The sequence below is a fragment of the Metarhizium acridum genome (assembly GCF_019434415.1).
Source record: "Metarhizium acridum strain ARSEF 324 chromosome Unknown scaffold_568, whole genome shotgun sequence".
Taxonomy (NCBI): Eukaryota; Fungi; Ascomycota; class Sordariomycetes; order Hypocreales; family Clavicipitaceae; genus Metarhizium; species Metarhizium acridum.
This window is the reverse complement of record NW_027094041.1, coordinates 1,501,595-1,524,601: the sequence shown is the minus strand read 5'-3', so window position 1 is coordinate 1,524,601 and position 23,007 is coordinate 1,501,595. Positions and strand designations below refer to the sequence as shown.

Below are 23,007 nucleotides of genomic sequence, written 5' to 3'. Positions count from 1 at the left end.
GCTGACGGACACTGAAACAACTAGCATTAGCCAGATATGCAGTGGCCAGAACCGACGGCCAATGGCTTCAATGTTCCGGTTCAGACGGCCGGGATCAACTGGCGATCGTTGACATGGAGTCAATCCCTGGTGCCACGCCCGGCTGCACCCTCGCTGTTCCAGGGGTTACCATTCGCCATTTAGGCCAGGGCCTAGAGGACGCGGTGCTGCTGGGCGCCAATCGAGAGCAGTAGCACTAAACCGCGGGCGCTGGTCAACCGCTCCCTCCCCTAAAGGGCTTAGCTTCATGTTCCACTCCTTCCTCGACAACCACGGGCATACATAAGTCAATTTTCTGTGCGTTCAATGTTGCCCCAAATCGTCTCATCATCAACCGATGGTGCTCAACCTACGTGCTGCATTGCCGGCTATGCCGCAATCTTACTGGGCTATACCAGTGGCTGAGCTGATTCATGTTTAGCTCTCTTTTTTTTTTTTGCTCCTCTTCCTTGTGCTGTTGATCGCCGCCAGAGTTGGAGACGTACGGGCCGGGTGGCTGACGACTTTGGTCTCGAAGCTTGGAAACCACCCATACACACAGATTACTAATAACATCATCGTTGACGGCACCGACGCGGGATGGGCCGCTCTTGGTCTTGAAACATCCACCAAGACCCGATTCGCCCTCTCGTCTTGGCCTCTGGCAAGCCAAGCCTTACGGACTTGCCCGCTGCATCAGAAACTTGACAGAATCACCATGTGCCTAATCACGTCCTGCTTTCCACGCGTTGCCAAGCCATGCGACGCACTCACTGCGTACAAGCAGGCTGTGCAGAGACATCGAATCGACTCGCGTGACCTTGTGTACCATTGCGGCTATACGTGTAACCACAAAAACCTCCCCTGAGCTACAACACAGATTGCCACCCAAGCGACAATCTCAAGGGTCTACTAATTTGACTCACCGTCCTCTTCTCCTCTTCGTCCCGTTCTTCCACAAAAAGACTTATTGGTCTTCCTTGGGAGCCCGTTCGCCCCGTTGAAACACAAACAGAGCTTCATCCTTGCCGGCAAAACTTGGCAACGGCATCTGCACCACCTTGACCCAATCCTTCCTCTCCCTCGCCATGTACTCATCCATCGTCATGCTCTTGAATCCCGTATATCCATTGCGATTCTGTGTGCCCACCACGGCGATGGTATCACCCTCATAAGCACCGACCAAACCACGCGTGAAGCTGCCCTCCGTGCCGCCCCCTACGCCTCCCCCTACGACAGGATACACCAGCAGCAGCACCATGTCCCTGCCCTTATTGTTCCTCTGCAGCCACTTCACCCCATCCGCGATGCTGGTGTCTTCTATCCAGTTCACTCTCCACTCGCTCTGCATGTTGTCTACTGCGTGGACGGTGAGCCCATAGCCTCGGAGCATGAAGCTCCAGTAGCCGTTGCCGGAGCCGACGTCTGCAATGGGCCGGCCGTCTGCGAGGATCCGCAAGGCCTCCAGGCCTTCGTGGGACGGCGTCACGCAGCCAAAGTGGTGCATGAAGATGGGCAGGACGTGGTGGCCCATGGACGTTCGCTCGGAGCACGCGTTTGGGCCGCACCACTCGAGGTTCCGGCACGACCAGGCCCAGAAGTCAAAGTAGGGATTTTGTATAGGCGGCGATTTGCATTTTGGGATGGTAAGTTGGGTGAGCAGGCTTGGGTGGATGAACTTGTTTCTGGAGATGTGGGCGGCGGTTTCGGACCGGAGCGAGCCCTTTTTGGCGTTTGTGGTAAAGTTTTTCAGCGCAGCTGCGGTAGCTGTGGTTGGGCTGAATATGGAAATGTACGCTTCTATGTCGGGTTGTGATGGGGGGTCTCTCTGGTTTTTAGTCAGTCGGTGACGGTTTTTTGTTTCTGCTGTGTCTTCCTGTACAGCCAGTGTTTGAGGAAAGGGGAGGCGAGTTTTGTGCAGAACCTCACAGTTGAGCCATCCTCTGCCTTATACCATCCGTGCAAACCATTGTCACCCCCTCGATCGACAACATACTGGACTTCGGCGAGCTTCACGGACGCAATTGCATGATAGGTATAGACATCGCGCTCGGGCAGCCCTAGGAGCATGCGGCTTGCCTGGTACAGGTCGTTCTTGGAGAGCAGGTCTCGCGCTTGCTTCAGCTTGTCCTGGTTTTTGGCAATGTCTTCTGGTCGAAAGGACGGATTCCCCACGCATCGGCCTTGGACTTTTGACGGACGCGACATGGGGTTGGTATTGCTCTGGGCACGGCTTTTTATGTGGCTTTTGCGGACGGATTGTACGTTGTTGCTACCTAGGATGACGTCCATGAGGTACGATTGCTAGTGCCAATTCACACGGAACGGCGGGGATGTCGTCGAAAGTGGGCTCCTTCATCTATACGTGAGTTAGTAGCTCATCGACTTCGACTCGCCACTCTTTCGAAACAACAAACTATACATAATATGATAACTCGAAGGAGCCCTCGCTGAACAACCACGAATTTCCAAAAACTTCTCTTTGGCAGACTTGACGTGAGCACGACCCACCTTTTCACCTACATGCTTGCGAGAAATGAAGGGTGTAAACCCGCCCATCAGAGTAAGCATAGGGTAGTGTGTTCAATGTTAGTTGCCATCGATGCAACACCAATAAACAACCAGGTATGCGAGTGCACATGCACGGCCTCCATCGGCAGAAATTCCATTGTCAGGCTGTTCTGAAAGCTCAAAGCCTCTGGCTTCAGGAGGACCAGGCCTAGAGCTTGGTGTGACAGTAAAAAGCCCTGACGCCGTCACGACAGACCTACCTATTACTGCATTGTAATCATCCAGGGAACATTCCGGTTACCGAATGTCGTGCGGTTGGCAAATTTCATGGGCCTCACTCCCGGTGCTGCATTCCGCAGACCGACTCGGACTCGAGCCATGTCTCCCGACGATGCTCGGGGTAAAAAAGGAAATGGCAGTTGGATGCGTTGCTTGACGAGGCGACGTCGCCACCTGAAACGAACTGCTTAACCCACGCCGTTATACTACCAATTGCTGGCAATTTCCTCAGCAAACAGTTTGACTGGGTGAAAAGCGGCAACGAATCAGGTCATAATGGTATTATGCCACACGTAGCCAAGACTTGTTTATTGCCTTGCGTAAAGTCATATTGCCGAATCTGCAAGTGTTCCAACGAAAGGTGGCAGATTGAAAATAACCACCCAAACTGGCCATGTCTCACATACACAAACCAAAAGATTGCGACGAATGCTACGGTAAGAATTTTTCCAAGTGCGCAGGTTGGGATGTTGCGTCTGCTACGCCATCTTCCCCTCCGAATTCCGTCGGGATGTTGTTGGATGATGGCCAACTTGATTTTTCACCGGTATGGGTTGACTTGTCATTCATAGCGTTGCTAGGCAGGGTGGGAAGCCTCGCTCTACAAATGCTGAATTTTGTCCGCGGGACATAATTATATGCCACCTCAATCAATGCCGGAGAGATGGGACTTATTGTACATAAAGGGCACCGTAGATCCAACAGTGAAGCACCTGGAACGGTCCATGTACCGTTGTGGCAATTGCGCCGACATTAAAGCCGCTTGATACCCCTTGAATTGCTGACGGTGACAACGCCGACTGTGGACGTGTTGGGCCGTAGATGGACGTGACCACGTCACAAGCACACCGGAGAGTTTTGACCCTTATGGGATATCGCCCGAGATATCGCCCGAGGTACAGAGCAGACGCACTCTCGTGTAACAGTCTGGCTGGTTGGATATGAATCGCCACGCTGGCTGTCCTGAGATTTGTCAATGCCGATCGCTGCAGGACGCCTGGTGCGTAATGAACCTGGAATACCAGCAGTACGCCTTGACCAGCTGGCGACTCAAAATTGCATCTCAAGTCTGCGCAAAGACCACACATAACCCTCTTTTTGCAACCAAGACAAAGGGTTGGCTGCAGCTGGACCGGCCGACAGCAACATGCCGCCGGTACGTGCACTGCGGGTTGTTGCGGTGGTCTTGTTATAGACCGGACCACTTGAAGCCACCCGAGAGAGAGATGCTGATGCTTACGGAGTACATGTTTGCAACTTTAAGAACCTTTGCGGCGGCAAGGCCCAGCGTCGTCCGAGGCATTGTCGCACGGAAGAAGGCATACCGCTCAATTGAAAATGCGATTGTCCACGCAGCTGCATTTCTGGAGCCACCAATGCCCGTGACATGCGACACAGGCACGTCAACGGGTGGTATCTTGTGCTCGCAACTTATTCCCAGCTCCAATTCTACCGAGTCCCCTTTTGGCTGTCCGCTGTCACCGCTGCAGACATTGGCTTCATGTTGGGGGGTCCGGATGCGACGGCTTGTAATACGGAGCTCAATTCAACCAACGGCTTCGGCAAGGATGCTGTGGGTTGGTGAATGAATATCATTATGACAAGAGCGCTCCGTCGCCGTGTATGGGCTGAGATGTCTACCCAATGTTGGGCATTTTTCTTGACATTTGGAGTTGCGCGGCGTGTGAAGATGAAGAGGCCTCTGCGGGCAATTTGCCCTGACATATGTGTTTTCGGTGCTGAGCAAACGTTGAAGTGTTATTGTAGGAGAGGGAGGAAGATGGTTCAGGTAGGTTTGAGTGCGCCCAGAAAGAAGACGGAAATTGAATGGTGGTGAGTAGGGTTCCACAGGCTTTTTCAGTAGCGGTGTCAAATTGTCAAATCAATATCGGCCAATGGATCAGGATCATAGTCAGGCAGGTCGGCGAACAACCGTAGAGACAGGGATAAAGGCATGATCCAAAACTCCGAAGCACATTCAACAAGTGTAGAAGCGAGAGAAGCTTGCTCCGCAGCTGGCCAGGCCCATTAGAAGGTGCCAGTCGCAACATTTGACACGACATGGAAGGAGCCAGCCAGGCAGGAGAGGAAGCACTACAGCGGAGCAGGCTCCCGCTGTTCCCGTGCTGGGCCCAGGGAGGTTAGGGGGGGCTGAAACCTTGAACCCCAGAATCACTGATGGTTGGACGATGGCCGGGTCGAGAGGCTTATAACATGGTCAACTGGTTCAAATGCTGCTGCAATTTGCCTCCATGCGCCAAACAGATTGAGGATATACGGCTAACCCGGTGCCGACATTTGGAGGGCCGAACGCACTGAACTCCAGACGGGTCTCCACCACAGCCATGTGACAACAGCAACGGCAGCAGCAAGAACATCAGCATCAGCATCAGCAACAGCAACAACTACTCCGTACAACCACAACACAACCGCCACAAATTGGCGAGGAAAAAAAAAGCACCACCAAAACAAAAAAAAAAAAAACGGCCCACACGGGCCATGCGGTGGCTACCATCCATCAATCGATTGACGTCTTCTTGAACAAAGCCACCAACGGGCAACTTTGACCAGACACCTCCAGTCGGCTTCAAGGCGCAGACCTCGCCTCCAGTCCGGGGGAGCCACAGCGGGGACGAACATTGAACACAATCATGACCCACGAATAACTCGAGCCCTCGGTTACATCATCTGAGGCGACCAAGAACAATACAGAGAGCGTATTGTAATACCACCGCTTCTCGTCTCGAGTAGGGGCCACATGGAACGATTACTATTCAGTCCTCTGTGCACGGCGTACAGCGTACTCGGATGTCCTATCAGCAAGTATTGACTCACTTCCACACGCAGCCTGCTGGCTGCCAGGGCGTTTGAACTCAAGCCTGGTGGCACCACCAAATGCACCACGACCATTAGCGTGATGACCTTTAACCCGATTTGGATGGCCCCCATTCATTTATACTACCTCGTAGTTAGCAGGTCTGGTCAAGTAAGTAGCTTAATGCTAGACACCCAGTAGTTGAGTGATTCATCCCAAGTGTCTGGTGCCTGCCAGGACACATCTATTATGTATGTACTCCCCATCACCCGTTTTCTGTTCAACCACCACCAGCCTTGGCCAGCTAGCTCTCTCTGCCGGTTCTTTTTCCCGAGTCACTCGGCCACTCGTCCTTCCTGTTGTCCTCCTGGTCTGTCGTGTTTTCACCAGGGCCCTGGGAATTAAGCATCTTGTTTCAGCCGCATTCTTCATTCTCTGTCGTCCTTGCCCGTCCTTCACCTGGTTGTCATTCTCTCTCGCTCTGGCCGCTGCACGGCCCATCGTACCTTCCCTTGCTACTGCAAGATCGCTACAGATACCCTCTTGCTTGCCGTGCGTCGCCGAGACCACCAGACCACACCACCCAAAGTCCACCATCCAATAGCCCCCCAAAGACCAAAAAAGCCTTCTAAAGTGGCCGCTCCTCTCCAAATTGCATCATAAGCGCGTCTCTTGAGCCCGTCCTCCCACCCCCCGGTCCAGTGCTCATTGCTCGTACATACGGTGTTCCTTGCACCTTCTTTTGACTCTCCCTGTTCGTCGCACAAACCTGACTGTTGGATCTTGAATCCGACTCCTCGGGGGAGCAAAACTGACTTGTGCGGCCACACTATCGGCCTCATTGCTCCTGTTCATTCTTGGCTTGCTCAATTTCTTCACTTGCCGGTCATTGTCGGCAAGGCAAGGGCGAACTTCGACGCCCGCAAGCTCAGTGCTGTGTCCAGACTCTCTACTCTTACTCTTTACGCCTTACGCATCGGTATATATATGTCTGCACTGCTCGTGGACCCTTACTCTATCATTTCTGTCTCTACACGCGCGTTTGTAACATCATATATCGACATATTGACGCCTACAGCCCTTACGACAAGTCGAACATACGATTGAGAGTGACTTGTCTCTACCCAATCCGCGCGCTTACTGCGCGACTATTGCACCTTGAAATCGCATTGTATACATGAGGGGTGGCCCTGCTGGCATTCTCCGTCGACGTGGCCGGCCATCTTACACACCTATTTTGTGATAGTACAGAGGCGCTGCATCGCCCTCACCTTTATATTAATGCCCGATCATGGACCAACAACAGTCTTGCCAGCATGAACGTGACACCCCTCTTCCAGAAGAGCAGGTTAAAAGGCGTCGCCGCAATCCTGAATACACACGTTCTTTCCTCGGCCTCCCTTCAATACTGGAGCGAGGACATACAAACAATTCAACTTCATGCACCAAGGCCCAACTTCGACAATTACTGGCGGCAAGTCTTTCCGACAATATTGGGATTTCAAGAGCAAATGGGTTGGACCTCGACGAAAATCTCGATGTTCCCGGCCCATTCGATGTACGAGTCAATACAGTGATCATTCCCAGTGATGGCGCCCAGCAAAAACAGGAAGAAACGCGGTATGCCACATTTGCAGAAGAGTCCCAGATCATCCCAACACCTCCCTTGAACAGTATCAAACAACAGAAAGAGGCCCAAGCTACACCCCTTCCCTTGTCAAATTCGCAAGCAGAACCCGACAAACCGGAAAAATGCTCCAGTCAGAGACCGCCTCCGCAGGACTTGGCTACGGCCGAGTCGCAGACACAGCAGTATGACAGCGCGTGCTGTGTAGGCGAAGAAGAAAACCCAAAATCATCCCACACCCACAGAGAAGAAGTTGGGCATGGGGCCTCTCCATCACAAGGTCATGGCAGATTGCACTCAATACTCTCGTTACCGCTGACACACCCAAATGGAATATCGATGTTTCCTCACCTGTCGACCCCAGAGCAGGAAATCATGTCTCAGGAGGCTCTGACACAGGCCGAAGAACTGATTATTGCAGATAATTTCACCGGCAGCGACGTTGCTGATGGCGAGTCAGATGGAGGTTATGATAGCGACGGCTTCAGCTCAGGCAGCACATCGGCAGAGTCCTCGGTACGAGACTACATGTTCGAAAATGGGCGGCGGTATCACCGATTCAGAGAAGGTACCTATAACTTCCCAAACGATGACGTCGAGCAAGAACGTGAAGATATGAAGCACGCAATGGTCAAGTTGCTATGCAACCAGAAGCTACACTTTGCCCCTATTGGCAACAACCCGCAAGAGGTATTGGACCTTGGAACTGGCACGGGGATCTGGGCAATAGAAAGTAAGTTGCCGTGTCGTCAATCACTGCTATGGTATCATGAGGATCAGATGCTAATCCACCGTCTCTGGGGTAACTGCAGTGGGTGACCAGTTTCCGAGTGCGCATATTCTTGGCATTGACTTGTCACCAATTCAACCAGATTGGTTGCCACCAAACGTTCGATTTATGGTTGACGACATGGAGTCGCCTTGGTTACATCCGAGGAATCATTTCGATTACATCCACTCTCGTCACACGGTCATGGCAATTAAGCAGTGGGACCGCTTGTACAGAAGAGCTTTTGAGTAAGTAGCGTCCGTCCCTGAACTGATGACAAAATGTATTAAAAGGTTCTAGGCATGTGAAACCAGGCGGCTGGATGGAAATGCAAGAAATACACCACAGACCTCGTAGCGCTGGCGTGGACGGGACCGTACCGCCCGATCACCCCGTTGCCAAGTTCTGGACGTTAGTCACGGAGGGTCTAGCTGCCCTCGGTGTTGATCTGGATATATCTTCTGGTGGGGTACTTGCTGGGAAGATGCAGGAGGCTGGCTTCACGAACGTGACTGAGCGAGTTTTCCACGTTCCTATTGGCACCTGGCCGAAGAACAAAGTTCTCAAAACGGTGGGATTGTATTGGCGTACGATTCTGCTGGATGGTTTACAGGCCATTGCTTTGGGGCCCCTTACCCGCGGTTTGCATTGGACCCGGGATGAGGTGGAATTATTCCTCATGGACGTGAGACGAGCATATCATGATAACTCCGCTCTCATGTACATGCCTCTGCATATCATTTACGCACAAAAACCGACGACGGCTTATTAATGCCTCTGTTTGTCAGCTCGGCGTTTCAAAATCCCGCTGAATAGAATAACCCCATGGGTGTTTTAGTTGTTACTTATTCATATTGATCACTAACTCACGACCGAACAACGACAGTTTTATATTTTTATGGCATTTAGGCGCACGGGGATCTGGGAACGGAGGAATACAAAGAATTCGGTCTGATACCATGTTGGCGGCCATGTTGTGTTTTGTTGAAATGACCAAAGGTTGGCATATTTCGTTTTATTGCATCTAAGTGCCATTCTGTATGAAGACTGTCAAGATATGAAGGGGGAACAAAAGGGGAAACGGCTACCCCTCTAGAATTGACTTCCATCATTTATACATTGTACTGGATTGAGCGTAGCGTCATGTCTAGGCTGCACTGCTGACGAGAGGGGCAAAACTAAACGTAATAGCATGTCACGGAATGATAAAATTGGAATCTACTGAAAGGGAGGACATTATGTTGGATTCTCTGCTCTGAACGCGTGTTGAGATGATATACAAAAACCATGAGAATGCTGGGAACAAGTTGACACAGTTGTTATGCATTGATTGGGTGGATGGCTGGCGTGAGGTTGTTTGCATCGTCGGGCTGCATCCGCTTCAGTCGTTTTGACCTCTCTTTCACGTATTTTCTTTTGTAGTAGGCACATGAGAGAACTTGCTCAGTCTCTAAGCGAGGCGCCAGGCTTTGTTGCAGATTTCATGAGTTCTGGGCTAGTGCCCTCGTATGGAAGCAAGGCGGCTACCGCGCCTTTGAAGTGCGTGGTACGTGGTACTTTCCACCTTTCTAACTTCGCTAGTTGTCAGCTGCTTTAAAGGCCACGCTGAATGTGGTTGGCGTTTAGGCTGTCCTAATAGTGAGACGCCCAGGGTAGTGTAATCAGCACAGCGGTTGACTCATTTCAAATGTCGGCCAGACCCCTTTGGTCGCGCTGTTGCATGACAAATATGTCGGGTCAGAGGGCCTCACCTCGGCGCGCAATGATAGTTGGAGCCCTTCCACTGGTTGTAACTTGCTTGCTACATCGTCAATGTTGTGGGTCGTGATTGGTTTTCGCCTTGGCATATCTGTTGCGTCAGTTAAGCGACGACGAACACATACATGGACGGGGCCGCGGTCCCAAACACGAAATCACGGCATGGAGCAGATAGCCTACCACCCCTGCTAAACCGCATACATACACTTTCAAGTAGAGGGGGCTTGATCTGTCAAGTGGTGGTGCCAATTTTATCCTCCCGGACGACGGGCTAACCCCATAATTGTCGCCGTGCGCGCCACGGGAACGTGACAATTTGACGAGATTATTCGTTTCAGCATATCTCATTACTTGATATCCAGCAAGGGAAAGCCTACAAAAGACGACCTTGCAAGGGGCTCAAGGCATTGTGACGACAGTCTTCTTCTATCCAGTCTTGTTGCGTGCGACGAGTCGAAAAACACTCACTGTCCGATGGCAATGGGCTCACACGCTGCAGTGGACATGTCGCCTTGCATGGGAAATGCCACACTGTCAGGGATTCCAAGCCACCAGCGAAAAGATGGACATGTATTTCCGGAATATTGGCAGTCGACAGTCGACAAAGCGGGCGACTGATGAAAGCCACCGTATATGCTACCATATTCCCTCCGTACGTATGTGCCAAGGCATGTACATTTCGGAGCCCCCGCCGCCGACATCTGCCCAGGCGACTCCAATGAAGCACACCGTGCTCCGTAGTACCATTAACAAGCGTATGCCAAGTTCCTCAGTCCTTGTTGCCTGAGCTAAGGAATCCTAATGGAGTGATTCTTCACCCCAAGAATCCGGAGCCGAGCTAACGGTTCCCCCAACTCCACTAGACAGGTACATGCTTTGTACGGAGTATGCTGATACGATATGCGCGCCAACATGGATGGGGGTTGCAGTGTTGTCTGGTTCGTTGGAAGCCGAAGCACGAAGGACTATTGGGTTCGTAGCAGGGGGGGACTGTTCTTGGTGGTTCTGTTCTGGAGTAATAAAGCTATTAATCCTGACGCATCCCTTTTCGTTGTGTCTGTCCTACCTTGCCCTGGCAGAAGTTGTACTCCTGATTCTGTCAGTCGACAGAAGTTCTCATCCCCAGGTGCAATTGAACGCGATGTTGATGGCAATCCGACTTTGAAACGGATTGCGACAACAGTAAAAAAGGCCTCCCCTACAAGACAGCGAGTTAACGAGACCAGTCGACAGCCGAAAGCTCTACGATTGCTGCACGATTTTGAACTGCCCTATTTGCATCGCAACGGACAGTGACCAGACTTCAAGGAAGGAAGAAAGGAAGGAAGGAGCAAGCCTGCATCGTGGGACCAGCGGGCGGAAAGCACGACGCAGCTGATTGCCTGAGAACCCAACAAAACCCGCACACACACAGAGTACGACATCGGAACATTAGATGGTGAGTACTTTTGGATCAATCGCACATCGTGAATCCAGGGACTGAATTGTCCAACCCTGTCACCACATTCCCTTCGCAACCCAATTTGCTTTGCTCTTCATCTCGCCGCCAATCTGTCATCATGACCCGTCCAAACTGGCTTCTCCTTTTGGAGGCAGCAGATCCACGTGGGAGAACCACCCTGTTGGGTCGCACCACCTCCATCCCTTGGCCGGATTTCGGTGCAACAGCTGCGACCAACAAGGGGTGACATCTCGACCCGGCAGACTGGTTCGACCCCAAATGATTCTCGTTCGGTCAGACCCAACGCATCCGAGCTCCCACAAGTGCGTTGGGCTGAAGCGATGTTGGTGGCAGATGGGCGATTGACTCAACTTGGCGCACGCGCCCAGAGATGAGCCTTGCAACAACGGCTCGCCGGGAATGACACGCTTGTGCCGTTGTTCTGTCGCACCAAACAATGAAGCGATTTGCTCACTTGCTCACCTACCAAGTGCTGTGTGAGTGGCCCGCAGGTCCACGGACCGTTGTGCATATGTGGCTGTTACCAATTGCCACGCAACTACTCCGTACTATGGATGCGCTTTTCATTTCACCTGCGGCTTGCCCATTTCGCCTTGATGCTCCTTCGGATCAAGTGATCAGAGGAGGATGGTTGTCCCACTTGCAACAAGAGAGGACAGGCCCAAAAACCAGACCGTGTCATGTCGCATCTGTAATTTCACCGCATTTTTCGGATTCTTGTTGTGCAGCGAAATTGGTCTCTTGGTGCATATGTATTGTCGCGACTTTTTTAAACGAACAGTTGGAGTAACTATTAGTTTTGTCCGTCTCTAGTCTTCAAATCAATGGTCAAATTTCGTATACTAGCACCACCAGAACTCGGTCGACATAACCTTGAACCTTGAGCCTTGAATGACCATGGCTAAGTTCAAGGTACCTTCCTGGTTGCAAACAAGCGCAGCGGCAGAAGCCGAGAAGGAGAAGAAGAAGCAGAAGAAGCAAAACAGACGGTCGTTTGGTGGCTTTCCACAGCATACTCGAACAAAGCAACATGTGCCGGCCGCAACCAGGCCCCAGGCTGTTCACGAAGACTCAAAACCCGTAGCAAAGACACAAACAACAGAAACAACCCGGCTGGTAGCCCTGGCGAAAAGGATTACCGCCGAAGCAGAGAAGCTTGAGCAATATCTGAATGAAAATGATTTACCTCAGCCCGGATTTGGAAGCGATGCTCCGGGGGACTTTCCAGACTTGCCGCCTGAGATTCAGAAAAGTCGTCAAGACATTGTATACGCGACACGTGAACTAGGAACACTTGTTAGAGGACCACGAGAAAGCGTGCGATGGGGCGTCTGGAGCGTATGTGCAATTGAACCCTGCCAAGGGACAATGCTAACTGTTCTGCACATAGTATCTGGATACACTAAGCCTTCAAATTATCAACAGTTATGGCATTGGTAAGCTTATAGACGAGGGAATAACGTCGGCGTATTTTGTTCCACTGACCTTGTTTAGCCAAGCTTGTCCCCCTCAACAAGCCCATTCCTCTTTCAGATCTGCAAGCGAGAACCACGCTGGATCGCATTAATCTGGCGCGAATTCTTCGGCATGCCATGACTAATTACATCTTCTGCGAGCCCGAGCCCGGTTTAATAGCCCACACGGCTGCATCTCGCAAGCTGGCGGAGGACGGGGCTCTACAAGACTGGGTTGGATTCAACTCCGAAGATATCTTCCCGTCTGCCGCAAAGGTGCTCGAGTCTCTCCAGGAACACCCCGAAGCCACATCACTGACGACGACTGGCTTCAACTATGCGTTTGACACCGTAGATAAGGAGCCCATGTTTGTGACGTTCGGTAAGGATCCTGCTCGAGCGAAACGAATGGGAGGCGCCATGGCTAGCTTGACGGGCGGCGAGGGATATGAGGTAAGCCACTTTGTGGATAATTATGACTTTTCGCAGGAAAATAAGCGAGGGGGTACTTTTGTCGATATTGGTGGAAGCCACGGATTTGTGTCTGTGGACTTGGCAAAGAAGTGGAAGAACATGAAGTTTATCGTCCAGGATCTGCCAAAGACCGTCAGCAGCGCACCTAAGCCCATCTGCGATGATGAATCAATCGCGGAGCGGGTTCAGTTCGAAGCCCACGACTTCTTTAAGGAACAGCCTGTCAAGGGTGCCGACGGTATGCACGCATGCTTTCTGCATTCTAGATGGCCCCAAAACTGACAACACCTCAGTGTATTTCTTCCGGTGGATTATCCACAATTACTCAACTCCATACGCTGTCAAGCTGCTCAAGAACCTCGTACCGGCCCTAAAGCCCGGCGCACGCATCGTCATCAACGACCACTGCTTGCGAGAGCCCGGTTCCGAGAACCCTTGGGATGAGAAGCTGATGCGCGGCATGGACATGATCATGCTGACCTTGCTCAATGCCCAAGAACGCGCGGAGCAAGAGTTCAGGGACTTATTCAAGGCAGCAGACGAGCGTTTTGTCTTCAAGGTGAGTGTTCCCCACAGACCGCTATTCCCTTTGCGACACTCGCGGGTGCTAAGACATTCCAGGGTGTTACAAGAACGCCAGGTTGCAGAATGAGCGTTATTGAAGCCGTTTGGGAACCGACGAAACCTACAGCCAATGGGACAGCTAAACATGCCGACCCGGAGAGTACCGCGTAGTTAAAAATTGTTGCACGAAGTAATCGTGGCGTTAAGCAAAGACATGTGTATATTTTATCAAACGGGGTGTAATTGTTGTGACTAGTCTACTAAATGCCCACGCTTGATGGCATATAGCAATAGCGAGTTATATATTATCGAGGAACGGAAATTTTAAATATACTTAGGGTGGTAGTCCGAGGTTATATCAATAATTTAGATAGCCGTCGTGGCTTGCTACCTAATGTTGGCTAGGCCTAACAAAGAAATGAACAACCAAAAGACGACCCCTCTAGCATTTGCAGGCAGCGAGGAAGCCGCAAGACTATAGTAGCAAATAAACACGTGTCTTCAACAACCAGAAACAGCGTAATTGGTTTAGTGGTAAAATTCTCCGTTGCCATCCGAGCAACGTCGGGGAGCCCTGGGTTCGATTCCCAGATTACGCATTGCTTTTTCATACTTTTTGTATTAAAAAAGTTTGCCTTTCTTGCGAAGCCCACTCATCAGGATTCAGGACAGACTAATAAGTGGCTGACTGCTGTAGTCAAAATCTGCCTAGGAGTAGAGATTTTTTCTTTTGTCTTAAGTGGGTTATTTCCTTTTATGCACCTACATGCCCACTCAACCGAGGTGTACTTCACGATGCTCAATCCTCATGCTTTTAAGAAAGTCGAAGGGCAGGGACGGGCAAGTATGGCGCACCTGTGCAACTTCATGGGCGCTAGAATGCAAAGACCTATTTATTTGCGCACAATTCATACGTCAGGTAAGCTATTCATGTATCTAATGCATTCTGCCAGTCCGACGACCATACAACACCACATCAAAGGCGACTTCCCCGACGGCAAAATATAACAAACAGGGCCAATCAAGTTTTGCAGCTATGCCTTTTCGTATCCGCCTCTCTTCGCAATCATTTTTGCCATTTCCATAATCGTGTCGTTACTCAACACCTCAAACACCGATACTTCAACATTACAGTTGCTCAATACCCAATTCCTGACTCCAACGGCGACCAGGGAATCAACGCCGTACGCACTTGGGGGCTTGTTCGCGTCAACTTCTTCAGGGAGCAGATTCGTAGCCTTGGCGAGCATGTTGGATAACCCGAGGCGGATGAGCTCAACTGCACCTTCTGTGCTGCCGCATCTCGCCAGGAGCAACTTCATGTTCATTCCTTGTAGTTCATTCGAGTCATCGAGGTCTGGTGGTGGCATGTCTATCAAGTTCAGGTAGGAGTAGAGCGCGGTGCGTGACCAATATGGGTCTGCTGGCTTGTTCTGACGCAGCAAACCGCCTGTTCCTACCCCGAGAATGATCTGAGCCGGCGTGGTGGCGCCCGAGGGGCCTATTTCCCTTGTGATGGCGTGCTTGATAACAGTAAGGAAGTCATCATGGCGGATGCCGTAGAAGCCTGCGGCGCGGAGCTTGTCCAACATGTCGTCGTCCTCGGCGAGCATGCCTGCTCCAAGAACGGGGCCTAGATCGATTGATACTGCTGGGACGCCTTGAAGGAGACAATGATGTGCTAAAGCATCCTTGAAGCTGTTTCCAGCTGCGTAATTGGCTTGTCCTCGATTGCCAATGATCCCGGCTGAACTGGCCAAGAAGACAAAAAATGGCTTGCTAGTCAAGTCCGCCATTGTCTTGACTAGGTTCCAAGAACCTTGTGTCTTTGGCTTGAATGCGGCATTCCACATTTGATAGGTCATGTTGTCAAACACTGAGTCTTGGATAACAGCAGCGCATTGAAATACTCCTCGAATAGGAGGCATCTGAACAAACAACTGATTCTTCATGACTGCTGATAGAGACGCCTCGTCACAAAGATCAGCTTGATAGACTTTTGCATTAACACCCTTATTTTGCAAGTCCTCGATGAAGTCACGGGATTGACTATTGGATGTGCCTGATCGAGAGACAAATGCCAGATGCTTTGCGCCATTGGCGATGAGAAGCTCGGCGATGCTTCTTCCCAGACCACCGAGTCCACCCGCCAGCAGATATGTTCCCTCAGGATCGATGGCGTCGCTTAGAGACTTGGAATTGTTGTCATAGAGAACTTTAACTTTCTGATTTTCTCCCGAGTTAGCTGAAACTGTGCAGAGGCCTTGATATGGATGTTTCTGAACATGTTTCAGCGCCTTATCAAGCGAGTCTATAGAAAAATCCTTTGCCGATGAGGTCAAAACTGTATCATCAAACTGCTTCTTATCCAGGAACTCAGATGCGGATTCGAGTAGCTCTGCTATAAAATCCGCGTCTTCTCGCAGCAGACGCCGCAGATCGAAGTTAACAGCAGTAGCAAGGCTCGTTGAGTCGAAATTGCGTCCAATAGAGTACTGGCTGCCACCGACAAGCCGCACAATTAAGCCGCCTAGAAAGTTAGAACCAAAAATGCTATACAGTGATGGTCTTGGGGATGTTGGCTTACAATCTTTGACACATTTCTCAACACCATTCAGACCATCTTGCGACGTGCTGTAAAGAATATCCACGCCTGTACCATCTGTCATTGTTAGGAGGTATGGAATAAACTCGTCCTCGGCACTGAAGATTGTGTCTGAAGTCAATCCACAGCCCTCAAGAATCTTCTGCTGACTATCGAGGTCCTGCCCGACAACTGTCGCAAATAACTTGAGCCCCAGAATTCTGGCAAGCGCGATAGCCGCAAGGCCATACGCACTCGCTCCCGCATGAATGAGGACCGACTTGCCTGGTTTTCCCCTGCCCATATGGACAAGTGAGTAGTATGCGCTAATAAGCTGACTTGGGAACAAACTTGTACTGTGACGCTGAATGAAGGGAAATTTGAGCCTAAGCGTGCTTTGAATACTTCCATCAGATACCAGCCCGGTCACTTTGTCTCCAGGGAGTAACTCTGTCACATTTCGTCCGACTCTGGTGACGGTTCCTCGCACATCGAGGCCAATGCTAGATTCAAAGTTGCGTCCAAGGGCTGTTTCGACATCCTGAGGTATGAGAAGGGTCTGACTAAACTTGATGTCCACTTCGTCGGGAAGTATGACTGTTTGAGGTATCTCAGTGTAATGCCACGAGTCATCACACAAACCCGCCTTGGCAATAGAGAGCTTCACCTCTGACATATCCTCTGGGCAAGCTTCGTCGCTGTGGAAAGGCCGATTTTTGAGGATACCTGGAGCCATCCCTTCAATGATTTGATTCAGGCCCTGAATTGTTCTTAGCCGGGGAATGAAGACTTTGCCATCCTTTTCCGCATACTCCATCTCAGGACAACCCGGTCTCGCTTCTTCGCAGAAAGTCTGAGAAAACACAGCCATGATATTCTTTATGACTGTATTGTCGCATATGTTCGTGGCAACATCTAGGTCAAAAGTGACAATGACCTTGCGGGGGTCCTCAGACATAAGAGTTCTGGCTAGACCAATAATCGACGAGCCTTGCAGGTTGTGAGGGTTCATATGCGAGCCTCGGGTCAGCCAAATCATTCCCTTTGCTGCTTTCTGAATTTCCTTGAGCAAGTTGAAGTGGAATTCATCCCATTGCAGAATGGAGTAGTGTTGATCATGCGAAGGGCAAACGTCAAGTAGTGAAAGAATGACTGATTTCTCAACGAGAGAGGCATACTTAAGAATTTCTTGAGTATTCAATGCCGATACCTCGTATTCTTGGGCAGACTTGGTCTGGTAGGACTTCACAAGGTCAACTAAGGCCGAGACCTCGTCATTCGCCTCCTCTGGCACAAGTAAAATGAGTGGCGGAGCCGATGAGCCCAGCAACGCAGCAGGACGCCTGTACACAACTGGGTTGATAGAATGTTGTTCGTCAACATTGCCATTGACGGGGGTGTAGTGGTTGAGTGACCAAGACTTGAGTTGCATGAGTACGCCTCCAACCTTGAGTCTGTCCTTCAGTTGCTTCAGCTCTAGACCGAGATCATCGAACGAGATGATGAGATGATAGTTGGAGTTGATATCCGCCATGTTATTTTTGCACTCCACGAAGCATTCTGCAGGACTTTCTTTCACTTTATTCATCAACTCGTGGAAAGTATCCGAGTCCTCGTGTCCCATCAAAGTGAATTTCGACAGAGATGGCGCGTCATCTTGAGCCGGAGCAAGGAGTTTCAGCAGCTCTGCTGCGTCCTCTGTAGAGCCCCCAACCTGCAAGACCACTAATCCTGGATATTTGTGAGCTAGAATACGGATTTTTTGTATGACATCAGTGGACGAGTCGAAGGTGGCGTCTTCTCGCCAAACAATCTCGGTGCACAGGTTTCGAAAGTTTGGAAGAAACTTCTCTTCCGAACCTGTAGACTGAAGAGCAGTCAAATACAGTCCATTCACGATGACTCGAGTCTTGGAGGTGCCGCAGCCATTCATGACAATCTTTGCAGAGGCACCTTGTAGTCCGACACGGTTAGCGGTCGCGAAACCGGAAAACAATTTTGGACCATCCTGATCAATGCCGCTCGATACGAAAAGACTCTTGATAAAAGTGGGAACCATAGGAACCGTTTCAATGACAAACAGAGGATGAAACATCGAGTCCAAGGTTGCCGGGTGAATTATGTGTGGATATTCAAACTTGGCAGGCATCTTGGACTTGGTGTCTGGAACGCCGACTTTGCATACGCAAGCTCCCTCACCTCTGTAGATGCTTGAGATATTCTGGAAAGTTGGACCGTAGTTCATGCCGATAGTGTCCAAGTCTTCATAAAGCTGACGGGAGTTGATGCCTTTCTTGCAGCTATCAGAGAGCTTGTCCAGCTGCTTGTCATGGGCTGTGCTTGGGGCCAAAGAACATGCAGTTGTGTGCTTAAACCGTATGAATCCAGTTGCATGCTGTTCCCAGTCTCGTCCTAGGTGCTTGGAATATATGGAAAACTGGTGGCTGGCCTTGGGTTGCATTTCTCCACTGTGGTCGGTAGTTATCTTGATATTCAGTGCCACTTCCAACCCATGCTCGGTGTTGGGGACGATCATAGCTTTTGAAAAATGCATTTCACTAATTTCGTACCCCAAGAAGCCATCTATTGCAGGTTTTATCTGTTTAGCCCCTTCAAGAACCATAGACAGCATACCTGCAGCCGGATAGACAATAGTTTTCTGTACTTGGTGGTCCTGGATCCAGGGGTTCTCTGAGACCCGAAGGAAGCCGCGCCAGCGCGGCTCAAAAGGAGTCGAGTCCGCAGTCAATGCCCCAATAAGATCCTGACGAGGATATGCTCGATTTCTGTTGGCAATACTGAGATGCGACTCATGCCAATATGACTTGTCATGATTCCATGGGTATGGGGGGAGATTGGACAGGCACTTCATTCTTTGGGTTTCACCTCGAGAAATGACTTGCTCCATATTCAGGAAACAGCCTTCGGTCCAAAGATTTCCCACAAGTCCCAGGACTTTCAAAATGCCATTGATCTTTGGCTGCATAATGGAATAGTATGTGGGAATCGAGTCTTCGCGAACAATGGACACCATAGTTTCTCTCGTAGGCGACCGCAGGGCAGCTCGAGGGCCGATTTCGATGAGGATCTCTGGGCGAGCTTCGACTGGCTGTTCCATCATGGACGTTACCGCTGCAACAAATTGCACCGTATTGACCATGTTATCGGACCAATAGTGTGGCCCAAGCTCTTCTCCCCGAACAGAATTCCCAGTGACAGAAGAGAACATTTGAACGTGGGTACGGAACTCTCTCGGTTCTATAGATACGAGAGAATCTCTGTAATCGTGCTCGACAAGCCGCATATGGGACGAGTGATACGCAGTCCGGACTTTCAGAATGCGGCAAAATACCTTTTGTTTTCGTTCAGCAAGGTCTTCGGCAATGGCCTCTATGGCTTCGACTCTGCCTGATATGGTGGTTGATGCTGGACTATTGACACAAGCGATCTCTGCCGAAAAATGGCCATCTTCCAAATATTTCCGTGTCTCATCGAAGGACATACCAATCACCATCATGGCTCCTTTCAACTTTGGAGCGCGGAATGGCATGCTGATAGCAGCCAATCCTCGGAAATAGGCTATTTCCCAGGCGTGAAATCGAGAAATGGCACCTCCAGCGTAGGCAGCGGCTATCTCTCCCGACGAGTGGCCAATTACACTTGTAGGTGACACACCAAAAGTATGAAGGAGGTCGACCAAGGCTACCTGGATTGCTGTTGTAGCAGGCTGTGCAATGTGAGGATAGGAAATGGCTGAATCAGATTCATCCCTGAGAATCTCTCTTATCAAGTTAAAGGGCGATTGGAGACAATGCAAGAGGTATTCGCTTGCCCCTTCAAGGCTATTCCTGAAGACTTGAAACTGCATCAAATCCTGGCCCATCTTAGCCCAATGGGTTCCTTGGCCAGAGAAGACAAACCCGATACGTGGCTGTGATTTTCTCACGGAACGAACAGTTTTAGACGATCCAGCAGTTTCAAGTTTGGCCACAAGTTCTGTGATCGACTTTGCAACGATGAACCCTTTCCATTCCATAATTGACCGGCGGCAAGAAAGGGTGTATGAGTAGTCTGTCAGCAACTCCCGGGGCCCTGACTTGGCCTGCGCCTTAATATACTCCGAGTGAGAGCCCATTATACGTGACACTCCACTCTTCTCATGAGCTGAGTAGCAAAAGAGCTGGTAGTCATTTTCTCGGGGCTTTGTAGCATCCTTATCAAGCGTGAGTGTGTCGGGGCTTGAAGAAGGCATATCAGCGGAGCTATGATTTCCGACCAAGTCACGAGATTGCAAGTATTCCGATGCCTCATCCAGAATGACGTGGGCATTGGTACCCCCAAAGCCGAAGCAATTAATACTCACTCTGCGAAGCCCAGGCATGGGCCAGTCCATAAGAGACGTGGGGACCTAGATGATCATTCAGTATCGAAAAGATTGCGTTGCGCAAGTCTCATGTTGCTTACTTTTACCTTCCAATTTTCGAAGTCTATATCCGGGTTGCCAGTTTTGAAGTTAATATTGGGCGGAATCTTGCCTTTTTCAAGAACCATTACTCCTTTAATGATTCCGGCAACTCCTGCAGCACCCTCAAGATGGCCGATGTTCGGCTTTACCGATCCAACCACAATTGGTTTCCTGATATCTCGGTCGGCTGCCAGTGTTTCAGAAATGGCCTTGAGCTCTCGCCAATCTCCTGCCTGTGTTCCTGTTCCATGACACTCAACATATGCAGTCTGGTCAAATTCAAGGCCTGCAGACTTGTACACGGTTCGGATGTTTGCCACTTGGGCCTCCTTACTGGGGAGAGTAATTCCTGCAATGATCAGCTTTGCGACGTAACAGAGGGTTCACGGAAGGGATTTACCGGTAGTTCGACCATCTTGGTTAACTGAAGTGCCACGAATGATAGCTCGAATTGTGTCGTTGTCTCGAAGAGCATCAGAGAGGCGTTTCATGATAACCACGCCGATACCTTCTCCACGACCGTAACCGTTGGCTCTTTCATCAAAGGTAAAACACTTGCCGTCTGGACTTAGGAAGTTCAATGCGGTCATTGGCATCATGGTGCTTGGCGTGAGAATCATGCCAGCCCCTGCTGCTATGGCCTGCAGAGTATGTCAGTACTTCAAAGATAAATAAAGCCTTACAAATTTCCGAGAGAACGCACTAGCGACGACTCCCTGTTACGAAGACTCTGAGCTGCCAGGTGGACAGATACCAAACTGCCACTGCAGCCAGTATCAACCGTCACACTAGGTCCGTGGAAGTTGAAGAAGTACGATATCCGGTTTGCCATGATGGCAATGCCATTTCCAGTAGCGGCATATTGTGGAGACCAATCAGGGTCTCGAAGACATACTTGTTCGTAGTCTTGACAGTATTAGGATGCTGCGTTTGTGATTGTTGGGAATGGACGGGGGCCTGCCGCTGTGACTTACCTTTGACAAACGATCCGACATAAACGGAAGTATCGCTTCCGTAGACATCTTCCTTTTTCAGACCAGCTATTTTAGTATTAGTAATTTGTTTCAACTGAGTGGAGGTAAGGCGTACCATTTTCAAGTGCCTCGTAAGAGACTTCCAACAGCATTCGTTGCTGGGGATCGATCGCTTTCGCATCTTCTGAGGGAATGGAGAAGAACTAAATGCATTTAGCCGGCCGGCCGCCATCTATTACAAGAATTTCCTTTGTATTTACAGTGGTATCGAAAGCTCTAATGTCTCCTTTGAGAAGATGTGCTCCCTTAAACGAAATCTGCAGTTAGGTTAGCACCTGCAAGACTTGGACGAACGTCATGACGCTCACTTACACTTCCTTGTCGATCTCCGCTGGGATGATAATATCCATCAATATTAAGTCGTTCTTTAGGTATCTCTGACCACTGTGACTCTCCAGCCTCTAAAACCTTCCAAAGGCTCTCCGCATCGGTGGCTTCCCCAGGAAAGCGAAGGCCAAGACCTATGACGGCTATGTCATCGTCCATGGTCCGGTGTGGAGGACAGCTGCCGAAACCGGGCCGTATAATGAAAAAATGCGCGTCTCAAATAAAGGAAACAAGGTGAGGAGAAAGGAGTATTCTTGAAGACTAGCAAAATAAAGATGGAAAGAGTCATTCAAGTTGCGGCAGGGGACCTTCGGGGTTTTGAACCAAAGCATCCAGCGCTGTGAATCTGCCAACCAACGCAACTCTCTGCATTAAACCGCCACTCACAGTTCCGGAGGCCTATGAATATACGGAGGCAACAAAAGAGACGGTAAAGTAATAAAAGCCCTCACATTTAACCCACCCAGTGCTAACCGGCCGAAGGCGCAGGACCACACAGACCAGAGGATCCGCACGGAATCGGCAGAGAAATGGGTCTTTAGAAGGACTTTATTCCAGACTGAAGACGGTGGCAACGCAGTTGGGATAATGGTTGCATGTAACCATACTTGTCGAGCTTCAACGCATGTATTGGCTTGTGGTATCTTATGCATCGACTCTATTTGAGCAAAGTAAAGACCAGTGGTGATGGTGGTCCAGCCCAACCGGCCAAGGTCCCGATACGTCAGCATCACCAACAGAAGGCTTGGGATATGGCAGTCTCGAACTGACTCCATGGATCCAGAAACCCAGCCACGATGTTGAGTGAAAGCGGGGACCGTAAGCCTTGAATCGAAAAGATTGTGTCCTGCTGAGATATAATCTAT

The 23,007-nt window shown here is 50.3% G+C and overlaps 5 protein-coding genes and 1 non-coding gene across 7 annotated transcripts; 4 read left to right on the top strand and 2 right to left on the bottom strand.

The window, feature by feature from the left end:
* Positions 1–616: 616 nt before the first annotated feature.
* Positions 617–4,901, bottom strand: J3458_019851 (uncharacterized protein). Its single transcript, XM_007816524.2, has 3 exons — positions 4,134–4,901; positions 1,948–3,771; positions 617–1,846 (listed from the first exon to the last, which is right to left on the bottom strand). Exons 2-3 carry the CDS (start codon positions 2,308–2,310, stop codon positions 986–988), a joined length of 1,224 nt encoding a protein of 407 aa, XP_007814715.2. The 5' UTR covers positions 2,311–3,771; positions 4,134–4,901; the 3' UTR covers positions 617–985.
* Positions 3,750–4,397, top strand: J3458_019850 (uncharacterized protein; the record flags this gene model as incomplete). The annotated part of the gene is made up of 1 exon (XM_066121727.1): positions 3,750–4,397. One exon carries the CDS (start codon positions 3,750–3,752, stop codon positions 4,395–4,397), a length of 648 nt encoding a protein of 215 aa, XP_065973344.1.
* Positions 4,902–6,914: 2,013 nt separating the features above from the next.
* Positions 6,915–8,791, top strand: J3458_019849 (uncharacterized protein; the record flags this gene model as incomplete). The annotated part of the gene is made up of 3 exons (XM_007816523.2): positions 6,915–7,983; positions 8,063–8,267; positions 8,320–8,791. 3 exons carry the CDS (start codon positions 6,915–6,917, stop codon positions 8,789–8,791), a joined length of 1,746 nt encoding a protein of 581 aa, XP_007814714.2.
* Positions 8,792–10,210: 1,419 nt separating this feature from the next.
* On the top strand, positions 10,211–14,190 carry CMT1 (Alpha-1,3-mannosyltransferase cmt1). 2 transcript variants are annotated; one of them, XM_007816522.2, is made up of 6 exons: positions 10,211–11,215; positions 12,053–12,577; positions 12,630–12,675; positions 12,734–13,405; positions 13,461–13,726; positions 13,789–14,190. In XM_007816522.2, exons 2-6 carry the CDS (start codon positions 12,131–12,133, stop codon positions 13,900–13,902), a joined length of 1,545 nt encoding a protein of 514 aa, XP_007814713.2. In that variant the 5' UTR covers positions 10,211–11,215; positions 12,053–12,130; the 3' UTR covers positions 13,903–14,190. The 2 variants fall into 2 exon arrangements, with proteins under 2 accessions (XP_007814713.2, XP_065973343.1); XM_066121726.1 differs by lacking the exon at positions 10,211–11,215 and having other exon boundaries at positions 11,948–12,577; positions 13,461–14,190.
* A 58-nt stretch (positions 14,191–14,248) lies between these two features.
* On the top strand, positions 14,249–14,330 carry J3458_019847. The gene has a single exon. It is a non-coding gene; the product is annotated as a tRNA-Gly (tRNA).
* Positions 14,331–14,504: 174 nt separating this feature from the next.
* J3458_019846 (Type I Iterative PKS) lies at positions 14,505–22,300 on the bottom strand (the record flags this gene model as incomplete). Its single annotated transcript, XM_066121725.1, has 9 exons — positions 14,505–16,261; positions 16,319–20,723; positions 20,786–21,129; positions 21,181–21,421; positions 21,484–21,686; positions 21,755–21,820; positions 21,870–21,957; positions 22,015–22,071; positions 22,127–22,300. 9 exons carry the CDS (start codon positions 22,298–22,300, stop codon positions 14,766–14,768), a joined length of 7,074 nt encoding a protein of 2,357 aa, XP_065973342.1. The 3' UTR covers positions 14,505–14,765.
* Between the last annotated feature and the right edge of the window lie 707 nt (positions 22,301–23,007).

Coding starts and splice junctions, on each gene's coding strand:
- CMT1 (XM_007816522.2), top strand. CDS start 12,131: ATGACCATGGCTAAGTTCAAGGTACCTTCCTGGTTGCAAACAAGCGCA. Junction 12,676..12,733: donor TATCAACAGTTATGGCATTG/GTAAGCTTATAG, acceptor GACCTTGTTTAG/CCAAGCTTGTCCCCCTCAAC. Junction 13,727..13,788: donor ACGAGCGTTTTGTCTTCAAG/GTGAGTGTTCCC, acceptor AAGACATTCCAG/GGTGTTACAAGAACGCCAGG.
- J3458_019851 (XM_007816524.2), bottom strand. CDS start 2,310: ATGGACGTCATCCTAGGTAGCAACAACGTACAATCCGTCCGCAAAAGC. Junction 1,847..1,947: donor AGGCAGAGGATGGCTCAACT/GTGAGGTTCTGC, acceptor ACTAAAAACCAG/AGAGACCCCCCATCACAACC.